This window comes from Arvicola amphibius, chromosome 6, assembly GCF_903992535.2.
Source record: "Arvicola amphibius chromosome 6, mArvAmp1.2, whole genome shotgun sequence".
In the NCBI taxonomy this organism is placed as follows: Eukaryota; Metazoa; Chordata; class Mammalia; order Rodentia; family Cricetidae; genus Arvicola; species Arvicola amphibius.
In genome coordinates, this window is record NC_052052.2 from 62,782,450 (window position 1) to 62,809,040 (window position 26,591).

The 26,591-nt window shown below is 39.9% G+C and overlaps 2 protein-coding genes and 1 long non-coding RNA gene across 3 annotated transcripts in view; 1 reads left to right on the plus strand and 2 right to left on the minus strand.

Annotated features, from left to right (window-relative positions):
• Psip1 (PC4 and SFRS1 interacting protein 1) overlaps positions 1-1,868 on the plus strand; it is a 39,660-nt gene extending 37,792 nt beyond the window's left edge. The window contains exon 16 of the mRNA XM_038332488.1: positions 458-1,868. Coding sequence (XP_038188416.1) covers positions 458-518 — 61 coding nt within the window. The 3' untranslated portion in view covers positions 519-1,868. The remainder of the gene's footprint in view (positions 1-457) is intronic.
• Positions 1,869-3,368: 1,500 nt separating this feature from the next.
• Positions 3,369-4,289, minus strand: LOC119816147. The gene is made up of 2 exons (XR_005285686.1): positions 3,984-4,289; positions 3,369-3,529 (listed from the first exon to the last, which is right to left on the minus strand). It is a non-coding gene; the product is annotated as an uncharacterized LOC119816147 (long non-coding RNA).
• Snapc3 (small nuclear RNA activating complex polypeptide 3) overlaps positions 4,290-26,591 on the minus strand; it is a 28,302-nt gene continuing 6,000 nt past the window's right edge. Inside the window, exons 3-9 of the mRNA XM_038332493.1 lie at positions 23,959-24,043; positions 14,901-15,005; positions 13,927-14,076; positions 9,248-9,330; positions 8,082-8,246; positions 6,213-6,320; positions 4,290-4,465 (exon numbers count right to left, since the gene is read on the minus strand). Of these exons, the coding sequence (XP_038188421.1) occupies positions 4,318-4,465; positions 6,213-6,320; positions 8,082-8,246; positions 9,248-9,330; positions 13,927-14,076; positions 14,901-15,005; positions 23,959-24,043 (844 nt within the window). The 3' untranslated portion in view covers positions 4,290-4,317. The remainder of the gene's footprint in view (positions 4,466-6,212; positions 6,321-8,081; positions 8,247-9,247; positions 9,331-13,926; positions 14,077-14,900; positions 15,006-23,958; positions 24,044-26,591) is intronic.

Genomic DNA, 26,591 nt, shown 5'->3' on the forward strand with positions numbered 1-26,591 from the left:
AGATAGGATCTCCCTACGTTGTGCAGGTCAGCCTTGAACTTATAGCAGTTACTCAGACAGTCTGTTTGGGATTACAGGTTATATAATTACTGCCCCTATATTTACTCAGGAAAATGGATCTCAGTAGGAACTCTGAAAGAAAACAGTTTTTCTTTGAACCTTGATATGTTAAGTAGGTACTTTGTAAAGTACCTATAGACCTGTATTTGTCTAGTTCTTATTTTATGTTGTCATCACAGATACAAATTCTGTTTAAATAAAATTCATCTTAAATTTAGTGCCAGATCTCGGATGCCTCCTTGGGTTATCTCACCAGATCTGTGTATTTCTTTAGCAACATACATGTTCTAGAAGTGTTTGTGATTTTTTTAAAAATAAGAATTAAAGCTTTTTTTCCCTCAAGAGAAAAAAAAAACCCAATACTTGTGACACCTTTCTTTTTTTCCTTTTATTTTAGATCACCCGGAGAAGAAAGAGAAGCCGAACTATCTCTGAAGGAGTCACCACTAGATAACTAGATTGGCAGACGTGGGGTGTAATGAATATGTGAAGTCTGTTGTGAGTGGCTTCATCTGAAATACTTAGGCTGCTGACTGAAAGGATTAAATTTTTTATAAGTATAGGTTTTGATGTTTAAGTAGTTTGGGGGAAGAAAAATCCCTTTATGTTTGTGTAAAAGTAAAACTTATTGCTAATTTTCCGTGTGCAGTATTAACAGTTCCATCATCCAGTTCAAGTGTGAGGGAAACCTACTTAGAAAGGCTGACCTGCTTTATAGTCGTGACTAGTGTATCTCAGTTAGTGTGTGTGTGCGCACATGTAATTGGTAGTAGGCCAGTTACATTTTAAAACTGCTACTTGTATAAATCGTTCTCCCAAATAACGTGGGTTTTGTGCATAGTTTTTACAAATCTTGGATTTACCAGACTGTCTTTTCACTGTTTGTGGGTTTTTTAGAAGTTGAGCATTTTTATGGTTGATAAAATGAATGTTACTTCTAAGTACTCCCTCCCTTTTCTCAGACGTTAATGTAACCTCAGTCTATTGTGCTGCATTAGCTTGCCTCTTCCTAATAATGTATGGTCTGTGTGACACCTACATGTCCAACTAGGAGATACAAATTTGATGACTTTTGAAAGTAATTTAGTTTCAGGGCTGCAAATTCAGTGGAGTCAGAATTAAAGAGAACAGTTTGGGTATATAGAGGAACTTCATATACAATCCTTTACAGTTACTAATCACAAAAACCTAAAACTAGTTTGTTTTTAATATCACACTCATTAAGAAGGTCACGCCCATTGAGGTATGTGTGTGTTTTTAAATTGTAATCAGTCTATGATGCTTATTAAGTGGTAAATAAGAAAACTAATGGGATTTGTATTTAGTTTCTGTATCATCAGACATCACAAGATTACAAAAATAAAAGGTAGAAACATCAGTTGCTCCAAGACAGTAAGTAGATAATCCATAAACACAAATAGACCATCAGGGTCTGCTAAGGAATAACATTTCAAAGGTATTCTGAGTAATCACGCCATCATTGGTTTCCAATAGGAAGAAAGGTTCATCACTATGCTTTGAAATTTTAATGGGAAAGTGACTTAAAAGCAGTGTTTTGTGTGTTATGTTTATATATGACCTTGACGTCTCATAATTATTTTCACTTATGTAAAGGACTTTGAATTATTCAATAATTGAACTTTTGCTCTTATTGAAATGAACTACTGTTTTGGGCAAATGCTGTACATTATATACACCACTCTTCTGTTTTGTCCTTAGTACATTTTTAGCTTGAATGAAAATTATTCTAGTTAAGCCATAAGTGTCAATTGTGTAAACTTGTTTTAATTAAAAATTTTTCTACCAAACTCTATTAGTAAATTATTATTACTGCTAATTGAGAAGAACTACTGAAAGAATTCTAGATTACCTGCTAAGGAAGCAGTGTCGTCCTTAGCCCCACTGAGGTCCTGTTAGGGATACAGGAGGTGTGCAGTAGTAAGCTCAGGGAAGCACCGTCACTTGCCTGCGTGGACTTCCCGTTCTTCACTACCACAGTGTCAGCTATAGTGTCCGCTCAGTGCTAGCAGCGCTCTTCTAGTCAGGCACCTTCTTAGGAGGTGTCTGTCACAGGCAAGCTATCACTCTCAAAACTGCAAACAAAATTGCATTAAAACTACCACCTCTCCCACTGTGCATAGTATGCATGTGTAATATGCATGTATGAATACCTATTTTGATGTTGTTTTTCCCAGTTGTTTGGATCAGTTTCACATATTCCACATAATGAATGAAAGATTCTGATTCCAAGTCTGTATGTACAAACAATTCACCAGTGCTCATTAGACCATATTTGCTATTCTAGTTAGGAATTCTATAGCATGATGGATTTTTACCCAGTGATGTGGCACACTAAAAATAGTCCTGTTTATATCCACTGACCTGATTAAAAAGTGCCGGGTAGGGATGCAGTCTGCCATTTACTCCTGTATGCAGAGCAAAGGCGTCAGTTAACAAACTTTATTCCATTGGTCAGAAAATAGACTATCTACTGCAAATATCAAAATGTGCTTAAATTTGTGTTGTGTGATTCACCAACAGATACTAGTGATGAGTGCCCTGCTATAAAATTACTAGGTGTGATTATCCTTAAAAGAACTGTGAAGTATAAGCAAGATGCTTGAGGAAACAGTTATTTTCCATACAGCAGTCTTGTGCCGATATATCTATAGGGTTTCACTGATAAGGTTGTGCCATTCATATTTACCTCTGCCCTTAAAGTGACACATGAAATTTAATTGTTATGTTGCATTTAAGAGATATACTGGCATAAAGAAAAACTGAAGTCAGGGGCTTTACAACTTGTAAATATAAATTGAAATTCTTTTCATGTGAACTAGTTGGGATACTATATAATTGATAATTACAGTAACCTGGTGAGCCTTTCCTTATTTCTACCATCAAAGAAATGGAAGGTATGTGAACTTTGGGTAAAAAAAAAAAAGTAGTAGAATAGCATTCTTAATAAATAATAAGGATTCCATATAATAAATGTTTATCTGTTATCTGTCATCTTTGTCTATTAAAATGGAATCACTGGCATTACATATGTATTAGGGATAACTAACTTCCTGTAATTTACTTTGGGAGAGTATGAACAAGACCCACAAGAATTGCCATATTAACCTAGGAATTGAATAAATCATTCATTCATTATGTGTATGATATGAAGTAGAATTCTCAGTGTATTTAATGTTAATATCATTCAATACAGGAAAGTAAGAAATTTGGGCACACTGTAAATTAGCCCTGGAGAGTAAATGACCTGTGTTGGCTACAACACTCAACAAGAATACTTTCAGACATACCACACATAGGCACTGGTCATCTCCATGTCAGCTGCCATAAGTGTATTTGTGCATTTAAGTCCATGAAACATGCTTCACAATCTTTAAACAGATGAGTAGGTCTCTGATTTACTGATCTGTTCTTAGCCATCTGGAGAAGATTCAGTGAATTTAAGTTAAACCTAGGACAGAGAAAGTTAAGTTAAAGTTAAATGTCTATTTTATAATATTATAAAGTTCATTTTCTACCCCAAAAGTTTCCATAAAATATTCTGATAGTTTATCAGTTTTCTTTCTTCTGTAGCTCAGAATGAGAAATGTCATTACGATTTTACAGCAAGGGGACAGAAAAATGGAGACGCTAAGCTGGAAAACTTTTACTTACTGATTTTCACATGCTCAAAATTATTATGAGGATTAAGTGAGCCATGGTAATATAAAATCCGCTATTTTATTTAGCCACGGCAGTTTAAACATTTGTGATTTCAAGAAATGGGCTTAACTAAATCTTTTTAGATTCATTGTAGTCTATTGTCTACCTTAAAAAATATCACAGGAGCCCAAAATGAAATTATAGCTGCTCCTAATTTTCTGCATTTAGTTTCTCCTTACTACAGATACTCGAAGGGTCTTTACCTTGGAAGCTTCAAAGTAGGTGTAGCTCTCATGTCCTTCCCAGATTTCTTTAGAGGACTTCTAGATGATGTATTGTCAGCTGCATTCTACCATTAGCAAACCCATTCGGGTACAGAATGCATAGGAGTCAGAGACAAGAATCAAAAGCTGGTTTCCAACAATGTTTATATATTCAGAATACAAAAAAGTATTTCTAATCTCAGTAACATAAACAACATAAGTAAAAAGCCACAAGGAAAAAAAAACCACTGTATAATAAGTATGAAATATATTAACCAAATTTTAGTATAATATATATATATATATATATATATATATATATATATTTGTGGTACTAATTAAAGGTTCCTGGGTCAACATAAGGATAAGCAAGGAATTCCCCTAGTTTGTTGCCTTCAGAATCATAATGGAGCATTCTGAAACAGACATCACAAAAGAAACATGGATCCTCTGGTGCAAAGGTGTCGTTGTTCGTCACCCATCTGGAGTTTAAAAAAAAAAAGTATGTTATATTATAGCTGGGATTTTTTTTATGCTTCAGTATTCTATGACTTCTGGCCTATAACAGTAGTTCTCAACAGATTACATAATTCATAATAATAGGAAAATTACAGTTATGAAGTATCAACAAAAATAAATTTTACGGTTGGGGTCACCACATCATGAGAAGCTCTATTAAAGGATCATAGTTATAGGACAGTTGTGAACCACTGCTCTGTAGCAATACATAAAAAAACATTCTCACTACTGCTTCTATACCAACACAGTAGGGACATACACGAGGAAATTGCTGCTTACGGAAACTATCAGAAAGCAGCACACACATTTACGAGAACTCCTGTCCTTTAACTCATTTGTTTTCTAATAATCACCCTGGAAAATTAATAGATATACATTTTACAGACCCCAAAAGACTTCCTTAAATTATGTAATCCAGGCTGGCTTTCAGAGTGCTGGGATTATAGATATGTATCCACATACACAGATATTTATTTTAAAACAAGACCAGAAAACAGTCCCCACGATGTAAGCACGCTGGCCGCACTCAAGCCTGGCTAAAGAGCTCTTCACATTGTGCGCATCCCCACCTTCTGTTTCTATTCTGTGAGGAGGTGAGGTCTTACACTCAATCTTCCTGCCTCAGCCTCAGGGAATGCGCACAATGTTTTAAAGATAGGGCCTCACACAACTGAGCTGACTGTCCTCAAACCAATGGTGTAAATTAAGGACTTGACCTTGAATTTCTTATATTCCTGCCTTAGTCTCTTGAGTACTGGGATTATAGGTGTAAACCAACTGAGATGATTCGTACTGTTAATCAGAGCCAAAAATTTTGGTCTATTTAGGGAAAAAGTTGAAAATTTAGTATCTTCAGTTTACTTTGGATTCCCTATCAAAGTATTTTTCTAAAGGATCATTAGGAAAATAGAAATCAGTTACCAAAATGAAAATCCAGGGGTTGGCTTAAATTTTTCAGATCAGAAAAAAATTAAACTAAAATGATAAATTTAAGAGAAACTTAAAAACAGAAATTTCATGTGATCAATGACACAGCATGAAGTAATCTCAGGTGAACATTGTCCCTATACTCTGTGTATAGACCAAATTGTAATATTTTTATCTTCAATCTAGATTAAAATCCTTACATCCCAAACTAACCAATTTTTGTTAGAATAAGCATGATATAGCATATTATGGCCCTTATGCAGGGATCATATACAAATTCAAGTGTTTATTTTGATGGCAAAGGTAACCAACCTATCATCTCCAATCATTGATACATTGTAGAGTAACTAAAAGACATGGTCACTACATGTAGAAATGTCATGCTCTATACTATTTAGATATATGTACTTTTGTCTTGTTTGTCCCACATTGATTGTTTAGAACATAAAACTTTCTTTTGGCTTCACGAAAACCTGAGTTGAAATGTAAATGACAGTCAAGCAGAGAAAGCATGGCTCCTTGATGTTTCTTCTGAACTCATGTATACGCTCCCTCATTTTCAAACGATATGGGATGTAGCCTAGTGGTGTACACATGCTGATTAACAGGCAGCAGGCTCTGGGTTTGATCTTCCGAACAAAAAGCTCATTTTCACCAAACTGCATTAACACTGGCATACTGACTCTAGAATATTAAAACTTTGAAACCCAAACTGAACACAGATATCTGAAGCACTGAAAGTGAAAGCCAGTACTTTTTAAAGGAAAGAAAGCTGTCACTCACCTTGCTGTATACATTTTGCAAACAAAACATTTTCTGGTCCACAGCCAATGCTTCTTGGTAAGAAGGGGATAAAGTGTTCTATCCAAGCAGTCATCGTGATGCACAAGCCTTTCACGAGGAAAGAGATTATGTGAAACACAAATGCTATACCTGTTCCCAACATTAGGAACATGGTTTGACCTTCTATATTTTGTTCACAAAAGATTTCAGTAAACTGATTTCTTACACTTGGTTTAAGCAGCTTGTACTTTAAAAAATACCTATCCCATTACTGGGGATGTAACTTAGTTCTAGAGTTCTTGCCCAGCTTACTATAGGGCAAGACTATATAGGCACCTGTGCTGAACACTTTGCCCAACATGCTTTTCAGATTGAGCAAGAAATCAATTTTTCAATTCCCTTTATGATAACATGCTGTGACAGTCTAGTCTGCATGTGGTATTTTTTATGTATTTCATCAGAGTCCTTATTCTAACACCACACTGTTATTTGTGGAACACAGTATAAGCAAGGCTGCCCAGTGATACCTTGCTTAGATCAACTGACTCTTACTACATGACTTTTTCATTATTAAAAATCAAAGATTTGGATCCTTGAATGACATGAATTATGATTTTAATGTTAAATGTCAGAACTACAAAATTTAAGTGCCACTAACCAGCAGCAGGGTGCTGGATAAGTCATAAACCCTAGGATCTATTGTAAAATTTACAAACTAGGTTTAATCTCAGCTCTGCTGGGCTCCTGACATGGATGGTTGTGGTTATCTTGTGAGTGCTGGAGGAGCAGTTTGTGCTCTGGACCACTGAGCAATCTTTTCAATCCCAAGGGCCAGGAGTTCAGTGCTTAGCTTATACAGCATGTGTGAGGGCCAGCCTGGGCTAAGTGGAACAAAACAAAATGTATTTGTACATAAATAAAAGACCAGGTTTTAAATCTTTTAAAGGTTAGCAAAGAGATATACTGTAAATAGGTTTTAAAGGTAATATAAATATGAAGTTATGAGATCTTACCTTTATATCATTCCTCCCCAGGGAACTAGTTTTCTGTTTTTTATGTGTCTGGGGTAGGTCTATATGGTACTTGTGTGCGTGTAGGTACCTGAAAAGGACATGAGATACCCTGCACCACCACTCTCTGCCTTACTGCCCTGAGACAGGGCCTCTCACTAGAGCTAGGCTGGCAGTCAGGAAGCCCCAGTGATCTGTCATTGCCTGCCAGAGCACTAGTTACAGGTGTACAAGGCCATTCCTGGCTTTTCATATTTGAACTGGTCTTATCCACAAAGCCATTTCTTCAGCACCTCAATTCTAAACTATTCATTTTTTTTGGAATTTAGTTACTCAACTTCCCACTATAGAATCACTATTTCAATTAAATTTAGATACTTAAAAAATATGGAATTTTAATCCTCCAATAAATACTTATTTTTATAGGTTTTCTAATATATAGTTTTGATTTATAGACAGAGTTTCTTATTAAATAACTCTGGCTGACCTGGAATTCACAGAAATCTGCTTGCCTCTGCCTCCCAAGTACTGGGGTAATAGGCCATGTCTACTAGATTTTCAGAAAAATCAAGCAGATGCTTACTGCTCCCAGGCCAAACCACAGTGATAACTCTTTAATTCGCTGAATTTCTTTTACGTTACGTATACTTTTGTAGGGAGACAGAAAAGTAGTTAATGAGCTATCTCAGTGGGTAAACATGCTTGCTTCTGAGCTTGATGACTTCAGTCCAATTGCCAGGGCCCCATGCACATGGTAGAAGGACAACAGACTCCTGCTAGTTGTGAATAGCATGTGTCCTCCTCCCCCCCATTAATGGCACTTTTTAAGATAAAATATTCTCCAAGTGATGCCACATACCTTATGTCTGTAATAACAACAACATGTTCACAGTCTCCCTGGTGACAGTATAAGTAAGGAAAGCCAAGTTTAATATTCAAGTCATTAAACGTGAAATCTTCCATTCTAGCAGTCTGAAATTTTCCATATCCTCGATCATGGGACTCTGACCATTCTATAATAGTTCTGTTTGGGGGGAAAGATAGGGATAAAGCATTATTATTAAAACTTGAACAGGAAAGAAAAGAGTTTATACCTGCAATGTTTCATACGATCTGGCCTCCTTATTAAATGGATCGTTGCCATCTAGAAGGGAAGATCATGGTGGTTTGTGAATTCTTGGATTAAAAGAACAGTGAATTTGGACCAGTAGGTAACAGCATTGGTCACCAAACCTGATGACCTGGGTTCAGTCCCCAGAATCCCCCACTGGAAGGAGACTAACTCCTATCATTTTCCTCTGTTCAAACTTGTGCCATGGTACAAGCATACACCTAAGCTCCAAGAATGAGAAATAGTTAAGGGGAGTAGGGGTGTAGAGAGGATTAGATATGGAACTTTTTATCCGACTGAGTAACAGCTCTTTTTTATTCTTGGGTTTTTGTTGTTTTCAGACAGGGTGTGGCTGTCCTGGAACTCACTATGTAGACCAGGATGGCCTTAAAATTAGAGAGTCACTTCTGCCCTTTTCATCTCAGTAAGGACCAGTTTTTTAGGATGCTGTTTTTAGGATATGTACCACTTTAGCACAAACAAAAAATGTTTAACAATGCCACATTTTGTCCTCAGTTTATTTTTGGCAATAGGGTTTTTGGTTGTTTTTACATATTTAGCATATGCTGAGATTAGAATGTTACTATTTCTTAGTTTCAAATTGTAATTAAGGTGCTAGCTGGTGGTGGCAGTAGTGCACGAATTTAACCCTACTTAGCATTTGGGAAGCAGAAGCAGATGGATCTCTTGAGTTCGAGGCCAGCCTGGTCTGCAGAGCGAGTTCCAGGACAGCCAGAGTTACATACAGAAACACTGTATAGTTAGGTGTGTTGGTTAGCATTTTTAATATCAGTACTTGCGGAAGCAGAGGCAGGAGGATCACTGAGGTTCAGGCCATCCAGGACTTTCTCAAAAGGACAAAAAGCAACAGGAAACAAAACACGAAGACTTGAGAAGATTTTTGGGAGTAGTACCTGCTTAAGTCTCTGCATTCTGGGTACCTTTTGTCATTGTAAAAGGTTCCTTCAAAATAAAAAAAGGCTGATTTGTATAGGTCCTGCAAGAAAACAGATGGTATTTAATGAAATCCAGTTGTAACAATATAAGTATTCAAAATCTATACACCATAAAATCACACGAATACCCTTGGTGCCCCTCTCTGCTGCCATAAGCTGTCACTCCTCAATAAAACCCCACACCACACAAGAGAGAGGAGGCTCTTTTCAGTTGTACCCTTTTGCTGTTTTAATCATAGTGTGTTCTGAGACTCCAGAAAGGTAACCAAACTGATTCTGGTCAGCCTCACTGCTCACTACTCAGTCATTTCTGTATCAGAACTAGAAACTCGACAGTCACAGCTTTGGTGGTAATAAATGACAAAGATCTCTTAGTTGTTTTTAGTTTTATATATAAAACTTTCTTATTTTCAATAACTCTTAGAGCATGGATGTCTATTTTTTGGGGGAGGGGGACAGAATTTCTCTGTATCATCTTGGCTGTCCTAGCAGTCTGTAGATCAGACGGGCTTCCAATTCAGAGATCCACCTGACCTGCCTCCTGAGTGCTGAGATTAAAGGCATGCACGACCAGGATTTCTGTTCTTAAGCAGTCTTGCCCCACAAGTAATAGGCACAAGTGGCCTCAATTCGGAGGCTTTAAATCATATTACCAGACTTCAAGGGGTGGCCATGATCCTCACTACAGTAGGCACCGCGAATCCTCAGGGTACAGTGTATTTAATGTCCCGGCTGGCAGCTTGAACTCCAACCTGTCCAATGTATGCTTCTGAAGCACTCAGAACTGTAAACTAAAATCTAAAATGAAGCTTCAAGGGCCAGCGAGATGGCCTGGGAAGTAAAGTGACTGCTGCCAAGCCTGAGGGACCTAAATTTGAACCCATTCTCACAGTTGCTCTGTGGACCTCCACACATGGACCACAGCACACGCTTGCCTACAAACATACACAAGTAAAAATTTTCTTCTTTGTTTTTTCGAGACAAGGTTTCTCTGTAGCTCTTGCTGTCCTGGAACTCAGATCCCCCTGCCACTGCCTCGTAAATGCTGTGATTAAATGACATCTAATCCCATCATTCAGAGAACTGCTGCAAGTCTGACACCAGTGAGTTCTGGATCAGCCTGTGTTACACAGTGAGACCCTGTCTCAAAACAAACAGCCAACTAATGTCCTAAAACAATGAATAGTGCCTTTATTTTGTTTCATTTTGGAAACAAAATAAAGTTTGGTATGCATACAATTTTGTTTGTCATATAACACTTGTATAAAACTTCAGAAGTGACTTGAGCAATTTAATGGCTTCTCACATTATTGCTTATTTACAAAGAAAACTCTAAAAGAACAAGAATGGCTTCCACCAAAAGTTAGCTGTTAATAACCTCTCCTCGCTGTACAAACAGGTAACATATTGGCAGATTCAATTCCAGTACTGGTGAGATTGAAGCAGAAGAACCACAAGTTCCAAGCCAGTCAGAATACATAGGAAGACAATATATTTGATACTTGATCAGAAAATACTAGCACTGTTAACACGTTTGTTTTAAAAATACAGTTCCATTCTAAAAAAATATATATATAATTTATAAAAAACCCAAATATCTGCAAATTCTTTTCCACTTTAAAGTTATAGGGACTTAAATACACTGGAATTTTACCCGAGTTCTGCGCACACTGGCAATGACTCATCGTACAAACTGCAGGCCCTGTGCACCTCGTCCACAACTGCCAGTGGGACATATGCTAGGGAGCCAACGAAACACCAACCCAAGGGCTGCTTTTCATCTTTCTTTGGTGTACATAACACATTCTCTATATTGATTATATGCTTGAAAATTTTCCGACAGAAACCTCACAAATGAGGGGAAAAGAATCCCAACAACACTGTAAAATACAAATGTCAATGAAATCTTTTTGTAAGGCTCATAAATTGTTAGGCTCAAGCCAAGCCATGATGGCACACACCTTTAATCTCACCACTTGGGAGGCAAAAGCAGGTGGATCTCTGTGAATTCAAGGTCAGCCTGGTCTACAGAGTGAGTTCCAGGACAGCCAGGGCTATGCAGAGAGACAAAACAAAAAAACAAAACAAAACAAAAAAAAAAAAAAAACAACAAAAAAAAAAAAACAAAAAATCCAACCCAGTAACAACAAAAAGATGCTAGGTTCAGTCAATACCTCATTTATTGTTATCTGTCCTTCTAAATGCTTTTAAACTTCATAGATTTTTAAAACATCAATGAAGAACAAACAAATGGAGCAGACTTCTGAAGAGATGAATAATCCACAAAGCACTGTGCTAGAAGCCTGTTACCAGATAGCCATCCACAGCCAGCAGCAGGGGTTTGGAGGGAGAAACATGGGTCTGACTTCAGCCTCTACCAAGGCTTGAACTCATGACTGCTCTGTCTCCTGTGAAACGGTGACAACTCTCTCCAAGGCCAGCATGTTCTGGGCACATAACTGCTACACGATCAGGCTATTATTTAGTAGACAAAAGCAGAAGGAATGTCGCAGCACAGCTGTTGATAGCATTAAATAAGGCAGGATTCAGAGGGATGGCTTAGTGGTTCTGAGCAATGGCTGTTCCAGAGAACCTGGGTTCACCCCCAGCACCCACATAGCAGCTCACAACCCACATGGAAGCATAAAAGCATCCCTAACTCCAGGTTCTAGGTCCAGTGCCCTCTTCTGGCTTCCTCAGGCATTGTATACATGTGGTACAGATGTGTAGGCAAAACACCCATACAAATTTTACAAAATGTAATAAGACAAACTGTTTAGTTCCTGCTTAGAAAACTGAAGGGTTTAGCACCAAGGTGCAAATTCTATAAACTGACTGGTCCTGCTGACTCAAACTGCTCTGACCAATCCTGACAGGTTGCTACAGATGGTGAGTTAAGATTTTTCACATTAATTGTTTTTGCCCTCTTGTTTTCAAAGAAAAAAAAAATCTCTATGTAGCCCCAACTATTCTGGAATTTGCTATGTAGACCAGGCTGGCCTTGAACTCACAGAGATCTGCCTGCCTCTGCCTCCTGAGTGTACCACCATGCCCAACTCACGAAAATTAAATTAATTTATACTTATACCTTGCTTTTCTGCTAGGGTTAAGAAAGCCTGCAAAAGACCAGTGCTTTCTTCCTTGGGAAAAAAAAAAAAAAAAAAACATTTCCTTAAAATTCCATTTGCTTCTCTTTATCATGGCAGATACTCCTCAAGCACTGACAGGACAATTTGGAAGAGTTTACGTATCTTAAAGCCATTTTCAACATAAGCACAGACATTTAGTGTAATCTCTGCCTGAGGTATGATGCTCATTTCCATGTCAGTCACTAGAAGATGGTGGTTTATAGGGCAAACAGATGGAAACAGCACCAGGACATCACAATATGCACTGTAATAGACACAGCAAGCCTGCAATCGAGTTTGGAAACGTGACTATGAAACCCCCAGATGCACGGTAAAGTGCTTCTTGCCACACCGTGATACTCAAAACAGGAAAGTGGAACACATGGAGGACAGACACACAAATTCAGTCGTGAAGTCACATGGGATGCTAACATGGGGCTCAAAAATCAAAGAAATAAAATGTACATGGCTGGTGGAAAAAGACTGACTTTTTTTAAAATGATTTTTTAAAAAATATTTATTATGTATACAATATTCTGTCTGTGTGTATGTCTGCAGGCCAGAAGAGGGCACCAGACCTCATTACAGATGGTTGTGAGCCACCATGTGGTTGCCGGGAATTGAACTCAGGACCTTCGGAAGAGCAGGCAATGCTCTTAACCACTGAGCCATCTCTCCAGCCCCCAAGGCTGACTTTTGATTCTTCTCTAAGTTCTAGCTTCATTCTACTGTTTCAGATGTCATTTCATGTGCCTGCAGAGATGCTCTCTCCTCAGCGGGCATGTCAACCCAGGGTTCTCTGCCAAGATGGCACCACGTAACAGACTCTGTCTTGAGAATTCAGCGATATTAGGTCATTCTGTTTGTTTAGGTAAGCCCTCCCTCACTTCTGAAAATGTTTTGGGCAGCCCACCTGATACTTTGCTCCTCTCCAAGACATACTTGGGGCATTTCTGTCTCATGAAGAGTGCCCTTATAAGGAAAGGCCAGCAAAGATCAACTTTCCACATCTCCTTGTCTGACATTGGCCTGTGGACTTACTGCTCCTACAAGCAGTGAAGGAGTGCAAATGACAGGCTCTTACGAATGACAGGCTCTTATGAACTCCAGACTTTTCCTTGAGGTAGTTAAGATGGGCTGAAAACCTTACAGCATTTTAAACAGGAAAGGATGAAGAACAAAATCAAAGCAACAATAAGGCCAGGGCTGTAACTCAGTGGAGAATGCTTCGTTAGCACTAAATAAAAACAAATAAATAAGGGAGCCATGGTGAAGTCCAACTGTAAGGAAAAGGAAAAGAGAACAACAGGCCAGACAGCTAGCTGGTCAGTATTAGCGCAGAAGGAAGAACATCCCAGACATGCTGTACATGGTGAGCACTGAGGAACACAAATACTGCCTCAGTCACAAGAACCATGAGAACAATCAACATTCATGACCCTGTTGCAGCAATTACTGTTTCCTCTGCTTACTGTTTTCTTCTTTAAGGGAAGGGAAAGGACACCTTACTTTGCTGATATGCTCCGGGGCTTGGTCTGGAGTGCTACTGAATTCTCCGCCAATCTGGAGGTCACTGACACAGCAGATTGAATCCCGCAGTTCGGTTAGCTTCTGACTGCCCAGTACCAACACTGTCTGGTAGGGCTTGTGTTCTTTGTGCTGAAGTCACACAGTAAGGAAGTGTCCGTTAGAAAACCCAGATAACCACAAATCCCATGACCTCATCTACATCAAGTTACTACTCCCCCCCCCCCCCCTTGAAACAGGGTTTCTCTGTGTAGCCCTGGGTGTCCTTGAACTCAGAGAGTGACCTGCCTCTCCCTGAGTACTGGGATTAAAGGTTGTGCACGTCAGGTGTGATTCTCTTTATTTAACCTACCCCGTTAGGCTGGACAAGGTTTGGTAGTCAGCACTTGCCTAGTGTACACAAGCTTCTGAGTTTGATTTATAGTACTGAAAACAAATCACATTCTTAAGTTGGCATTCTGTATTTTCTTAGTTTCTGTATTTGCATATTTCATGTCCATTAATTAGAAGACCAACCTACCACAGTCAGCTCAGTGGTAAGGTGTACGTCCGCCATGCACAGGTGCTGGGTGTAATTTATTCTTGGTTTTTGAGACAGGGTTTCTCTGTAGCTTTGGAGCCTGTCCTGGAGCTCACTCTAGACCAGGCTGGCCTCGAACTCACAGAGATCTGCCTGCCTCTGCCTCTTGAGTGCTGGGATTAAAGGCGTGCGCCGCCACTACTCAGGGGAACATTTCTTACTAAAACACACCTTGTCAGTCCTAAAAAGTAAGATGTCAGACTGTATATGCTAACATTTATTTTGAAACCTGAGATAGAACTCAAATAATTAAATACCTTGTTAAAAGTTCCTTTTAGGGACTGGTGGTATCCCCACGGTAAAGTGCTTGCCTAGTATGCTTGCGGTCCTAGGTTCTACCCCTAATGCTCAAACAAAACCAGGTTTCACCACTGACCTTATTAAATATAACAGGGTATAAGATGTTCACAGATAAGATGAGCTCCCCTTCTTCGATCATGTCTTCTGGATTTTTAGGTTTTTTCCCAAGTGCATGAGATTCCTGAAAAAAGAAAACAGGACCTTGATTGAAATCAGTCACTGTAACTCAGCTAAGAGACAGTGCAGTGCAGAGGCCCTAGTGAGGGCTCCAGTCAGCCTTGGGTTTGATGGCCATTTCCAAGTGAGGAACGGTTTGTCTCCTTATGCTCAGCTTCACCTATTGTAAGAACAGAGTACTTTTTACAGACTGGTTTTTGGGAATGGGCACATAAAACATGTAATAAGACATTTGGTGTTATATGCTTAACAACCAATGATAAACAGGAATATTAGCCAATTGCTGTTCTGAAAGGCATTTCTCATCACTACTCCTTGTTTACAGCCTTAATATGCTTATAAAATCAGTTTAAGAGAAAGAGGGGCTGGAGAGATGGCTCAGTGGTTAAGAGCATTGCTTGCTCTTCCAAAGGTCCTGAGTTCAATTCCCAGCAACCACATGGTGGCTCACAACCATCTGTAATGGGGTCTGGTGCCCTCTTCTGGCCTGCAGATGTACACACAAAAAGAAGAATATTGTATACATAATAAATAAATAAATATTAAAAAAAAAAAAAAAAGAGAAAGAGCTTGAGGTTCAGCAATCTACTTAGGATTGCAAATATATATTATCTTTAATATACCATATTGTTTTATATGTGCTTAATAGTTATAAGGGGCCACTAAAGTACAACAGTTTTGTTTTAAAATTAGTGAGAACAGCTGGGCAGTGGTGGCGCACACCTTTAATCCCAGCACTCAGGAGGCAGAGGTAGGTGGATCTCTGTGAGTTCGAGGCCAGCCTGGTTTACAAGAGCTAGTTCCCGGACAGGCACCAACGCTACAGAGAAACCCTGTCTTGAAAAACCAAAAGAAAAAAAAATTAGTGGGAATCAGGGCTGAAGAGATGGCTTGATGATCAAGATCAGTTAGTGCTCTTGCCGAGGTCCCAGGTTTAGGTTCCAGCATCCACACTGTGGTAGACAGCCACCTGTAAGTGCAGTTCCAGGGGATCTAATGCCCTCTTTTGCCCTCTGTATGTGGTGTACATTCATACATCCAGGTATGCAAACATACACACAAACTAATATTTTTGTTTTTTAAGAAGTGGGAGTGATGTCATGCAGAGTAGGAAGTTCTCTCTACAGAAAAAGCCACTAGGCTGAGAAGATAAAATGGAATAAATTACTTTAGAAGTCTGGAAAGTGACTCCCACATGCAGGAGTGTTTGGAGAAGGGAGAAGCTGATTGTATTCTGCAAATAAGCAGTATGTGCAAACCAATACTTCTCACTATTCCCTCCACCCCACTGCAGAAGTGACAGCAGCTGAGTTCCCAAACAATAGGAGGGCAGTGCCAGGGCAGACAAGCAGAGACCCTGTCCTTAAAATGTAGGGTTATGTTTTGGTGTGCCTTAAGGGCCTGGCCAAGTGCTGGCCTTGAATGGCCCTGTAGGTAGTACCCAATAAAGCCACCTATTGGAATATTTACATAACATTTCTTAACAGGTTTTTTTGTTTGTTTGTTTGTTTTTTTGACATTTAGGTCACCGATAAACACAGACGTAACTGAATAGAATTATCAATGACTATGCACATAGCAAAACAGTCTGGAAAGAGCATAACAATAATGTATAGTTTTCAACAAAAACTCAGGCATGGAAAAGGAATATATGGCTCATTTACAGGGAAGTAGGAATTTTATACTAACTGACCTCAAGGAAACTCAATCATTGAAATTACTAGTTAAAGAGTTAATTAGGAATTAATTAAACCCAGCGCTCAAGAGGCAGAGGCAGGCAGATTCTGTACGTTCTCTCTGACATCTCTTTGCCCAGCAAGTTCTACAAAGTGACTTCCAGGACAGCCAGAGCTACACAGCATCTTGAAAAAAATTAATGAGGGCTGGCAGATGGCTCAGCAGGTAAAGAGTCTGTTGCCAAGCCTGGCAACCTGAGTTCTTGATCTTAGGAACCCTTACAGGGAAGAAGAGAACTGAGTCCTATAAGTTGTCCACATACATGCTGTGGCAGGAGTATAGACATGGTATATGTACATCCTGCCCAACAGTCTCACGCGTCTCTCTGAATACAATGTAAAAAATGTTTTAATACGGCAATTAATTATTCCTACACACAAATTCTAGACTCACATATAAATAAAAGTCTATTGAATAAAAGCAAATAAAAAAGATGCTAAGCCAGCTGTCATAAATATGGTCAGTGAACCAACAGAAACCAATTACTTAACTACAGGAAATCAGGTTCCTCAACTGATTTAACAGCAGATTTCTCACCAGAAAAGACAATAAACAAGTCAGATGACACTCTTCAAACCACAAAAGAAAAGTCACCCAGAATTCTGTACCTACCAAATCTATTAGTGATGAAGGGAAGATGCAGATGCTGAGGTCCACAGCAGCAGACCTTCAGATGCAGTGAAAAGGCAGCAGCAGAGCCACACACGGTAACCACTGACAAGGTATTTTCAATAAAGGTAGAAAAGGAGGGAGGTGGGCATCAAACTGATATACAAAAATCAGTATCTAAAGTAAGGAAATAATGAAAGGACAGAGGAACAAAGGACAACCAAAGACCTGAATAACAGAAGCTCTTTTCTTTCCCTGCTTTGAGACAGAGTTTCTCTATAGAACAGCCCTGGCTGTGAGGCTGGCCTCGAACTTGCAGAGATCCCCCTGCTTCTGCCTCCCACGTGCTAGGATTAAAGGTGTGTGCCGCCACTGCCCGGCTAGAAGTCCCCCCCCCCTTTTTTTAACCAGTAACCAGTGTAACTGTAAATGGATGCTCCTATTGAAAGGGCAGGCTGACAGACTGGATTGCAAAAACTTTATTTAGCTGTATGTTGTTTACAGGAGACTCGTTTTAGATACTAAGATGGAAACACGTTGAAAGTCAAAGGGTAGAAGATAGTCCATGCAAATCATAAAAAAAGAAAACTGTTGGAAGTGCCGGGGCGGTGGTGGCGCACGCCTTTAATCCCAGCACTCGGGAGGCAGAGGCAGGCGGATCCCTTTGAGGTCGAGGCCAGCCTGGTCTACAAGAGCTAGTTCCAGGGCAGGCTCCAAAGTCACAGAGAAACTATGTCTCGAAAAACCAAAAAACTGTTGGAAGCTGTTTTACTGTCTCTCTTAATCTTAAACAAGGTTTAAGAGAGATTATGAGACAGGGTATTATATGTTGATAAAAGGTGCTACACAGTAGTGAGACACATAATTACATAGAACAAAAGGATCCTAAAATATATGCGAAAAAAGCTGATAGAGTTTTTTAAAAAAAGAACCAAATGATTCTGGACTTTGATATTTTTCTTACAATAATGAACTCAGACAAGAATTCATTAGGCAGTGGAAGAACAAACTGAACACGAAAAACAAAGACATAAACTGCAGACTCTTCAGCCAGCAGTAGCCTTCTCAGGTGCACACGAACCATTCTAGACTTAAAGGAACTAAAACCATACAAAGTAGTTCTGACCACAATTCAATAACCCTAGAAATCGGGGGCTGGAGAGATGGCTCAGAGGTTAAGAGCACTGGCTGCTCTTCCAGAGGTCCTGAGTTCAATTCCCAGCAACCACATGGTGGCTCACAACCATCTGTACTGAGGAGATCTGGCGCCCTCCTCTGGCGTGCGGGCATACATCGAGGCAGAATGTTGTATACATAATAAATAAATAAATCTTAAAAAAAAAATAACCCTAGAAATCAATAATAAGGAAAACTGAAAATTCCAAATGCTTGACAATCTTAGAAATTCAATAGTATAGCCATGCACAGTGGTTTATGCCTGTTACCCCATCAATGTGGGGTCAGGGATGACTGGGACAGGAAGGTGTTAAAGTCTGAAGCCAGCCTGGGCTATACAGGGAAACCCTTCTCAAAAACAAACCAATGGGCTGAAGAGGCGATTCGGAGGTTAAGAGTATGTACTGCTCTTGCAGAGGACCTGAGTTTGGGTTGCAGCACCCATGAATCTAGCTTCGGGGGAATCCAATGCCCTTTTCTGGGCACTGCAGGCATGTTCATAAATTCCCACTCAGGCACACACATATACACAATCAAAATTAAAAAACGAAACAAAACCCATTTATAAGACAACCACAGGACAAGATACACAAGGGAAGTTAGGGAACACTGAGACAGCGAAAGCACAGCAAACTGGAGAGAAGCTTGTGCACGTAGGACAAGCTCAAACATTCATCTTATTTAAAAGATAAAAATTTTTATCTTTTTTATCATATGTGACCAAATCAAGATAGTATTCTAGTGAGATATCCTACCCCTAGCACTGGGATCTGAGCCTTGGCCTGGGCACTGCAGGCTAGCACTCAGCCTAGACCAAACCCATCCATCTCTTCACTTCCTGACTGCTCAGAAAAGGGACCACTTAGTGCTTCCTGCTTCCTAGAAAGAAATTAGAAAAGGAGTGGAAGGAGGCGAGGGAGAGAGGGCATGTTCACACCACCAAATCAGCCACATGAACTCATCTTGTCACCCTTTTCTCAAGTTTGTTTCTAAGGTGTCTTCATCATGTTTTGTATTAGCCAGGGCTAGAGAGACCTTGACTACCTTCTGTGTAACACTTACAATTTTATATTATTTTGAGTGCCAGTGGAGTAGCACACACCTTTGATCCCAGGACCAAAGGCAGAGGTGGGCAGATATCTCAGTTCAAGACCAGCCCGCTCTACATAGCAAGTTCCAGGCTAGCCAGAGCTACACAGTTGAGACCCTGAGGTCTCAACAAAACAAAAGCAAACACAGACAATTTAAAAATTATGCTTTTAGGGGGCAAGGGTGCTCTGTACCGTACCCCACCTGGCTGCAGTCTGTGGGCTGGTGTGTACTACTATGTATGAAAGAATGAAGTTAGCCTTTATTTTACATCACATATTAAAACTAATTCAAAATGGGGCTGGAAACATGGTTCAGCAGTTAAGAGCATTTCTTTTTTAAGAGAACCTGGGTTTGGTTTCCAATATCCACATAGGGTTCACAACCATCTTTAACTATGGTTCCAAGGGATTTAGCACCACTCTCTGGCCTCCATGGGCACCAGACACACGGGTGCTGTACAGACCTACATGCAGGCATAATCCCCAAACATAAAATAGCTTTCTTTTTAATGTTAAAAAAATCAAAATGAATCAAAGTTTTAAAACCTGAAAACATCAAGAGTGAAAAAGATAATCTAGAGAACGAAAGAAAATATTTTTAAATCATAAATAGGGTAAAGCCTAGCATTCAAAATACCCACTAACAAGACAATATACTTTAATTGGTAAAGAATTAAAATAGCCCAGGCTGGCCTTGAACTCATGACCCTCCTGTCTCCGTCTCCTTCAGCAAATCCTACCAAAGTGCCTTTAATCCCAGAACTCGGGAGGCAGAGACTGACTCTGTGAGTTCGAAGTCAGCCTTATCTACAGAGTGAGTTCAAGTATAGACTCCAAAGCTACAGAGAAATCCAGTTTCAAAAAACCAACCAACCAACCAACAAACAAAAAACAAAAGAAATTAGAATTTAGAATAGATGTTTTTCAAAGAACATATACAAATGACCAATAATTACATAAAAATGCTTACCAATGGAATCGAATAGAAGACCCAGATCTTAACCCACAAATCTATGAACACCTGATTTTTGATAAAGGAGCTAAAAGCACACAATGGAAGAAAGAAAGCATCTTCAACAAATGGTGCTGGCATAACTGGATGTCAACCTGTAGAAGAATGAAAGTAGATCCGTGTCTATCACCATGCACAAAACTCAAGTCCAAATGGATTAAAGACCTCAATATCAATCTGAACACACTGAACCTGTTAGAGGAGAAAGTGGGAAGTACTCTACAACATTTGGGCACAGGAGACCGCTTCCTACGTATAGCCCCAGCAGCACAGACATTAAGGGCAACATTGAATAAATGGGACCTCCTGAAGCTGAGCAGCTTCTGTAAAGCAAAGGACACTGTCACTAAGACAAAAAGGCAGCCTACTGACTGGGAAAAGATCTTCACCAACCCTGGAACAGACAAAGGCCTGATCTCCAAGATATATAAGGAACTCAAGAGACTAGACTTTAAAATGCTAATTAACCCAATTAAAAAATGGGGCACTGAACTGAACAGAGAATTCTCAACAGAAGAAGTTCGAATGGCCAAAAGACACTTAAGGGCATGCTCAACCTCCTTAGCAATCAGGGAAATGCAAATCAAAATAACGTTGAGATACCATCTTACACCTGTCAGAATGGCTAAAATCAAAAACACCAATGATAGCCTTTGCTGGAGAGGATGTGGAGTAAGGGGTACACTCATCCATTGCTGGTGGGAATGCAAACTTGTGCAACCGCATTGGAAAGCAGTGTGGAGGTTTCTCAGGAAATTTGGGATCAACCTACCCCAGGACCCGCAATCCCACTATTGGGAATTTACCCAAGAGATGCCCAATCATATTACAAAAGCATTTGTTCAACTATGTTTATAGCAGCATTATTTGTAATAGCCAGAACCTGGAAACAACCTAGATGCCCTTCAGTGGAAGAATGGATGAAGAAAGTGTGGAATATATACATATTACTACTCGGCGGTAAAAAACAATGACATCTTGAATTTTGCATGCAAATGGATGGAAATAGAAAACACCATCCTGAGCGAGGTAACCCAGGCCCAAAAAGAGGAACATGGGATGTACTCACTCATAATTGGTTTCTAGCCATAAATAAAGGACATCGAGCCTATAATTCGTAAAAAATCCTAGAGAAGCTATATAAGAAGGTGAACCCAAAGAAAAACATATAGTTATCCTCCTGGATATTGGAAGTAGACAAGATCGCCGGACAAAAAATGGGAACATGGGGGTGGGGTGGGATGGGGGGATGGGGGGATGGGGAGAGAAAAGTGTGAAGTGGAGGATGGGAAGAGCTTGGGGGAATAGGATGGTTGGGGTATAGGAAGGGTGGATATGGGAACAAGGAATTATATATCTTAGTTAAGGGAGCCATTCTAGGGTTGGCAGAGACTTGACTCTAGAGGGGTTCCCAGGTGTCTAGGAAGACGCCCCCAGCTAGTCCCTTGGGCAGCTGAGGAGAGGGTGCCAGAAATGTCCAGATCCTATTGTCATACTCATGAATATCTTGCATATCACCATAGAACCTTCACCTGGCATTGGACGGAGAAAATGACAGAGCCCCACATAGGAGCACCAGACTGAGCTCTCAAGGTCCTGATGAGGAGCAAAAGGAGGGAGATCATGAGCAAGGAAGCCAGGACCGCGAGGAGTGCTTTTACCCATTGAGACGGTGGGACAGATCTAACGGGAGACCACCAAGTCCAGTTGGAATGGGACTGATGGAGCAGGGGACCAAACCGGAATCTCTGAATGTGGCTGACGGTGGAGGAGGACTGAGAAACCAAGGACAATGGCAATGAACATGAACTCTACAGCATGGACGGGCTCACTGTGAGCCTTGTCAGTTTGGTTGCTCACCTTCCTGGACTTAGGGGGAGCTGGGAGGACCTTGGACTTAACATAGTGAAGGGAACCCTGATGGCTCTTTGTCTTTGGAGAGGGGTGGAGTGGGGGTATGGGTGGAAGGGAGGGGAGGGAAGGGGGAGGAGATGGAAATCTTGAATAAAAAAATGAGAAAAAAATGCTTACCATTATTAACCATTAGAAAAGGACAAATCAAAAATAAAATTATAAAATAAGATAGGTGTCTACTAGGGTGGTTATTCTAAACAATGTATGAATTGAAAAGGATCTGAAGAAACTAAGCTTCATGAATTACAAGTAGGTACAAAATGCACCTTTTTATGGAGGACAATAGAACTAAGAATTATCACATGTCTATAAATTTTTTATGTTTATAAAATTTTAAGCAATAATTATAGTGCCTAGCAATTCCATCCCAGCTGTATCACAAAAAGAACTGAAAATAGAACTCAAACACTTACTTATACTTCAGTATTATTCACAATAACCAAAAGGTGGGAACAACTTAAAAGCTAACAGCATACTAACAAATAGAATGTGGTGCATCCATGTAACAAAAGATTTCATTTGGCCATAGAAAGAAATGAAGTTCTAACATATGCTACAACATGGAAGAAACTTTAAACTTTATGCTAAATAAACCATACAGAAAGAAAAATATCATGTAATTCCACGTATGCGAATATGTACACAGAATAGCAATTTCATACAGATCAGAGTTACCAATGAAAGGAGACTAAGTCATTTCTTACTGGGTACAGAATGTCTGGTCCTGGAAGTGATGATCGTAAACATCTTTGTGAATGCCCCCCCCTTTGGATTTTCAAGACAGGGTTTTTCTTGCTGTTCTGGAACTTACTCTCCAGGCTGGCCTCGAACTTACAAAGATCCACCTGCCTCTGCCTCTCAAATGCTGGGATTAAAAGTGTAAACCATCACATCTGGCTAGTCTTTGTTGCTTTTTGATTGTTTGTTTTTTGAGACAGGGTCTTACTGTGTGGTTTTGGTTAGCCTAGAACTTGCTACAGACACCAGGCCTGACCTCAGACTCGGTCACTTTCACTTTGTCGTAGAGTTTCAGGCAGGAAGCAATAGATTAAGTCTATAGTTTTAAAAGCTGCGTGTGCTGGTACGTGCCTTGAATACCGGCACTTAGGAGATAGAGGCAGGTTAATCTTTGAGAGTTCAAGGTTAGCCTCATCTACAGGAATCTGCTCCTGTTGGAAAACAATATGGTTAAAGTAAAATTAGGAGCAAAACAAAAGGCTCCAGGAACAGAGTGGTAAGCGGGCATAAATGTGGCCGGATACTGACAGTAGTAACACACTAAAGCAGAAGTCAGTCAGTGAGGTGGAGTCCAAGTGTGGTCCTTTCAGCTCCGTGGGGAACGCTCTCGGTCACTAACAGTCAGTGACATTCTCAGCTTACTGTCTCAGAGCAGAGAGGGGTGGAAAGGTGAGACTTACCATTTCATAAGCAAATGTTTCTTGTCTACAGGCGCGATCTATTGTGATGTTCTCTTCTCGATAGTCCAAGAGCCCCTTCCTAACACTGACATGGACACATGAAAATAAAACAGTCAACATGCTTTCCTGAATATTGAAAAAAACTCTTAAAAAAAGATTTTCATTTGTGTGTTTGCATGCATGTGTGTCTGTGCACATGTGTACCTGGTGCCCACAGAGGACAGAAGAGGACATCAGATTTTTTGGAACTGGAATTACAGATTTGTGAGCTCCTATGTAGGAATTGAACTCAGGTTTTCTGGAGGAGCAGCAAGTGTTTCTAACCACTGAGCAATCTCTAGGCCTTTTTTTTACTGTTGTTTTAGCAGGGATAAGAATCAAACCCAAAGTTTCACATATGCTATGCACTGTACTACTGATTCACACTAACCAGCTCCAATCTTAATATTTTACACTACTTTTAGACTTGAATTACAAAAATAGCACAAGACTATCTCCCTTATGTCTCTCCCCACAGCTTCCTCCTTCCAGTATCTTCTGGGATCACAAAATCACAAATAGGAATTAACCTCAGCACAATGATTATTAGCTACAGATGGTTTCCAGAATGCACACAACCTTTAATTTTTCCTCCCCTGTTCCAGAGTCCTACCTAGGATCCTACATGATGTTTTTTCTCTTTGACCCTTTAAGCCTGTTCGTTTCTCAGTCTCTCCTCATCTTCATGATTCTGACACTGCAGAAGAGTGCCAGTGAGTCAGTTTACACAACGCCCTTTAATTTAGGTGATTAGTTTCCATGGACTGGAATAAACAGCATTTTGTCAAGAACGTTGCAAGACTGATGGCGCTATTCTTGGGGCAGCCCAGTCCAAGAGTCCGGTACTAACATATAGCGTTACTAATGATGCTCGCGTCAATTCTGCCTGCTCAGTGCCCCACAGAACAATACTTTATTTCCTGTGCAACAGGTAGAGATTTGGAGAGAGGTTCTTTGAAACTGTGCAATGCTGCTTCTTTATGCACTCATCTCACACACACACACCCCCAACACTATTTACTGTGGTGCATACCTAATGATTGTCCCCCATTGGAATTCTACTGCAAACTAACATGGCTTTTCTTTACTCTTTTTTTTTTTCTTCTTTTTTAGGTTTTTCGAGAAAGGGTTTCTGTGTAGCTTTGGACCTTGTCTTAGAACTAGCTCTTGTAGACCAGGCTGGCCTCGAACTCACAGAGATAGATCCGCCTGCTTCTGTATCCCAAATGCTGGGATTAAAGGCGTGCGCCACCACCTGGCTTCTTCGCTCACTTCTATTAGTACAAACTCTACTCACACTCATTTTATTCCACGGGTTAAAAATTTAATATTATTTTGTTGCTCAAATTGTCCTAGTTTTGGTTATGAGGAGCCCCAAACATTCAACAGGCTCTGATCTTTTATTATTTTTGGTAGTGGAGGAAGGTGTGTGTTCCTTAGTTTTTGGAAACATGAACATTCAAAACTCATGCTCTACTTTTCCTATGAAAACCCTGGCATTAACTCTTCTAGGAGCCCGAGTTCCTTTACTGGAGAGGAATTTTTTGTTTATTTTTAAACAAGGTTTCATGTAGCCCAATCTGTTCTTGAACTCACTATCCAGCAAGGGATGACCCTGAACTTTTGTCTCCATCTTCTAATCACTGGATTACAGATTACACCATCATGCCCAACTTGGGAGACAAATTTAGAAACCAGTATCTAGATACTGTGTTTTGATTACTAGAGTTACTGCTTCTACACCTTTTAGCTGAGACAGGCAAAATAATGTATGTCTGTTAACCCATGTATGGACAAGTAGCTATATTTTCTGTGCCTTCATTATGTATTAAAAAAAAACCCCTAAGTTTACATATGTATACTTTTATGTGCATGTGGTACACACATACAAGTGTGTATATATGTGTGTAAATGGAGGTCAAAGGTTGACACTGGATGTCTTTATCATGTTCCTTTATTTTATTTTAATTAATTTGCTTATTTATTATAACAGGATCTTACTATATAGCCCTGCTAGCCTGGAACTTGTACACCATGATGGCCTTGAACTTGGAGATCTATCTGCCTCTACCATCTCAGTGCTAGAATTAAAGGCATACATTACCATATCTGGGTTCCCCTTATTATTTTTAAATTACCATTATTTCATTTTATGTATATGGGTGTTTTGCCTACATGTCAGTCTGTATACCACCTGAGTGTCTGGTGCTCTTGGAAGCCAAAAGAGAACATCAGATTTCCTGGAAATGGAATTACAGATGTTTGTGAGCTACCATGTGGGTGCTGGGAATTGTACCCAGGTCTTCTGGAAAAGCAGCCAGTGTTCTTAACCCTTGAGCCACCTCTGCTGTACTGTTCTCAGGCTCCCCATGTCTCTGCTTCACCTGCAGCAGGATTAGATGTGCACCACTACCTCTTTTACAGTAGGGGCTAGGGATCCGATTCAGTTGTCATGCAAGCACTTTCCTGACTGAGCCAGCTCTCAAGTCTTCTATTTGACACTCCAAACCCCAAAACCAAACCACAAGACTCATCACTGTGTTCAACTTATTACTTCTCTCCACAAGAGAGAAGGATGGCTCCAAGGACTGGCA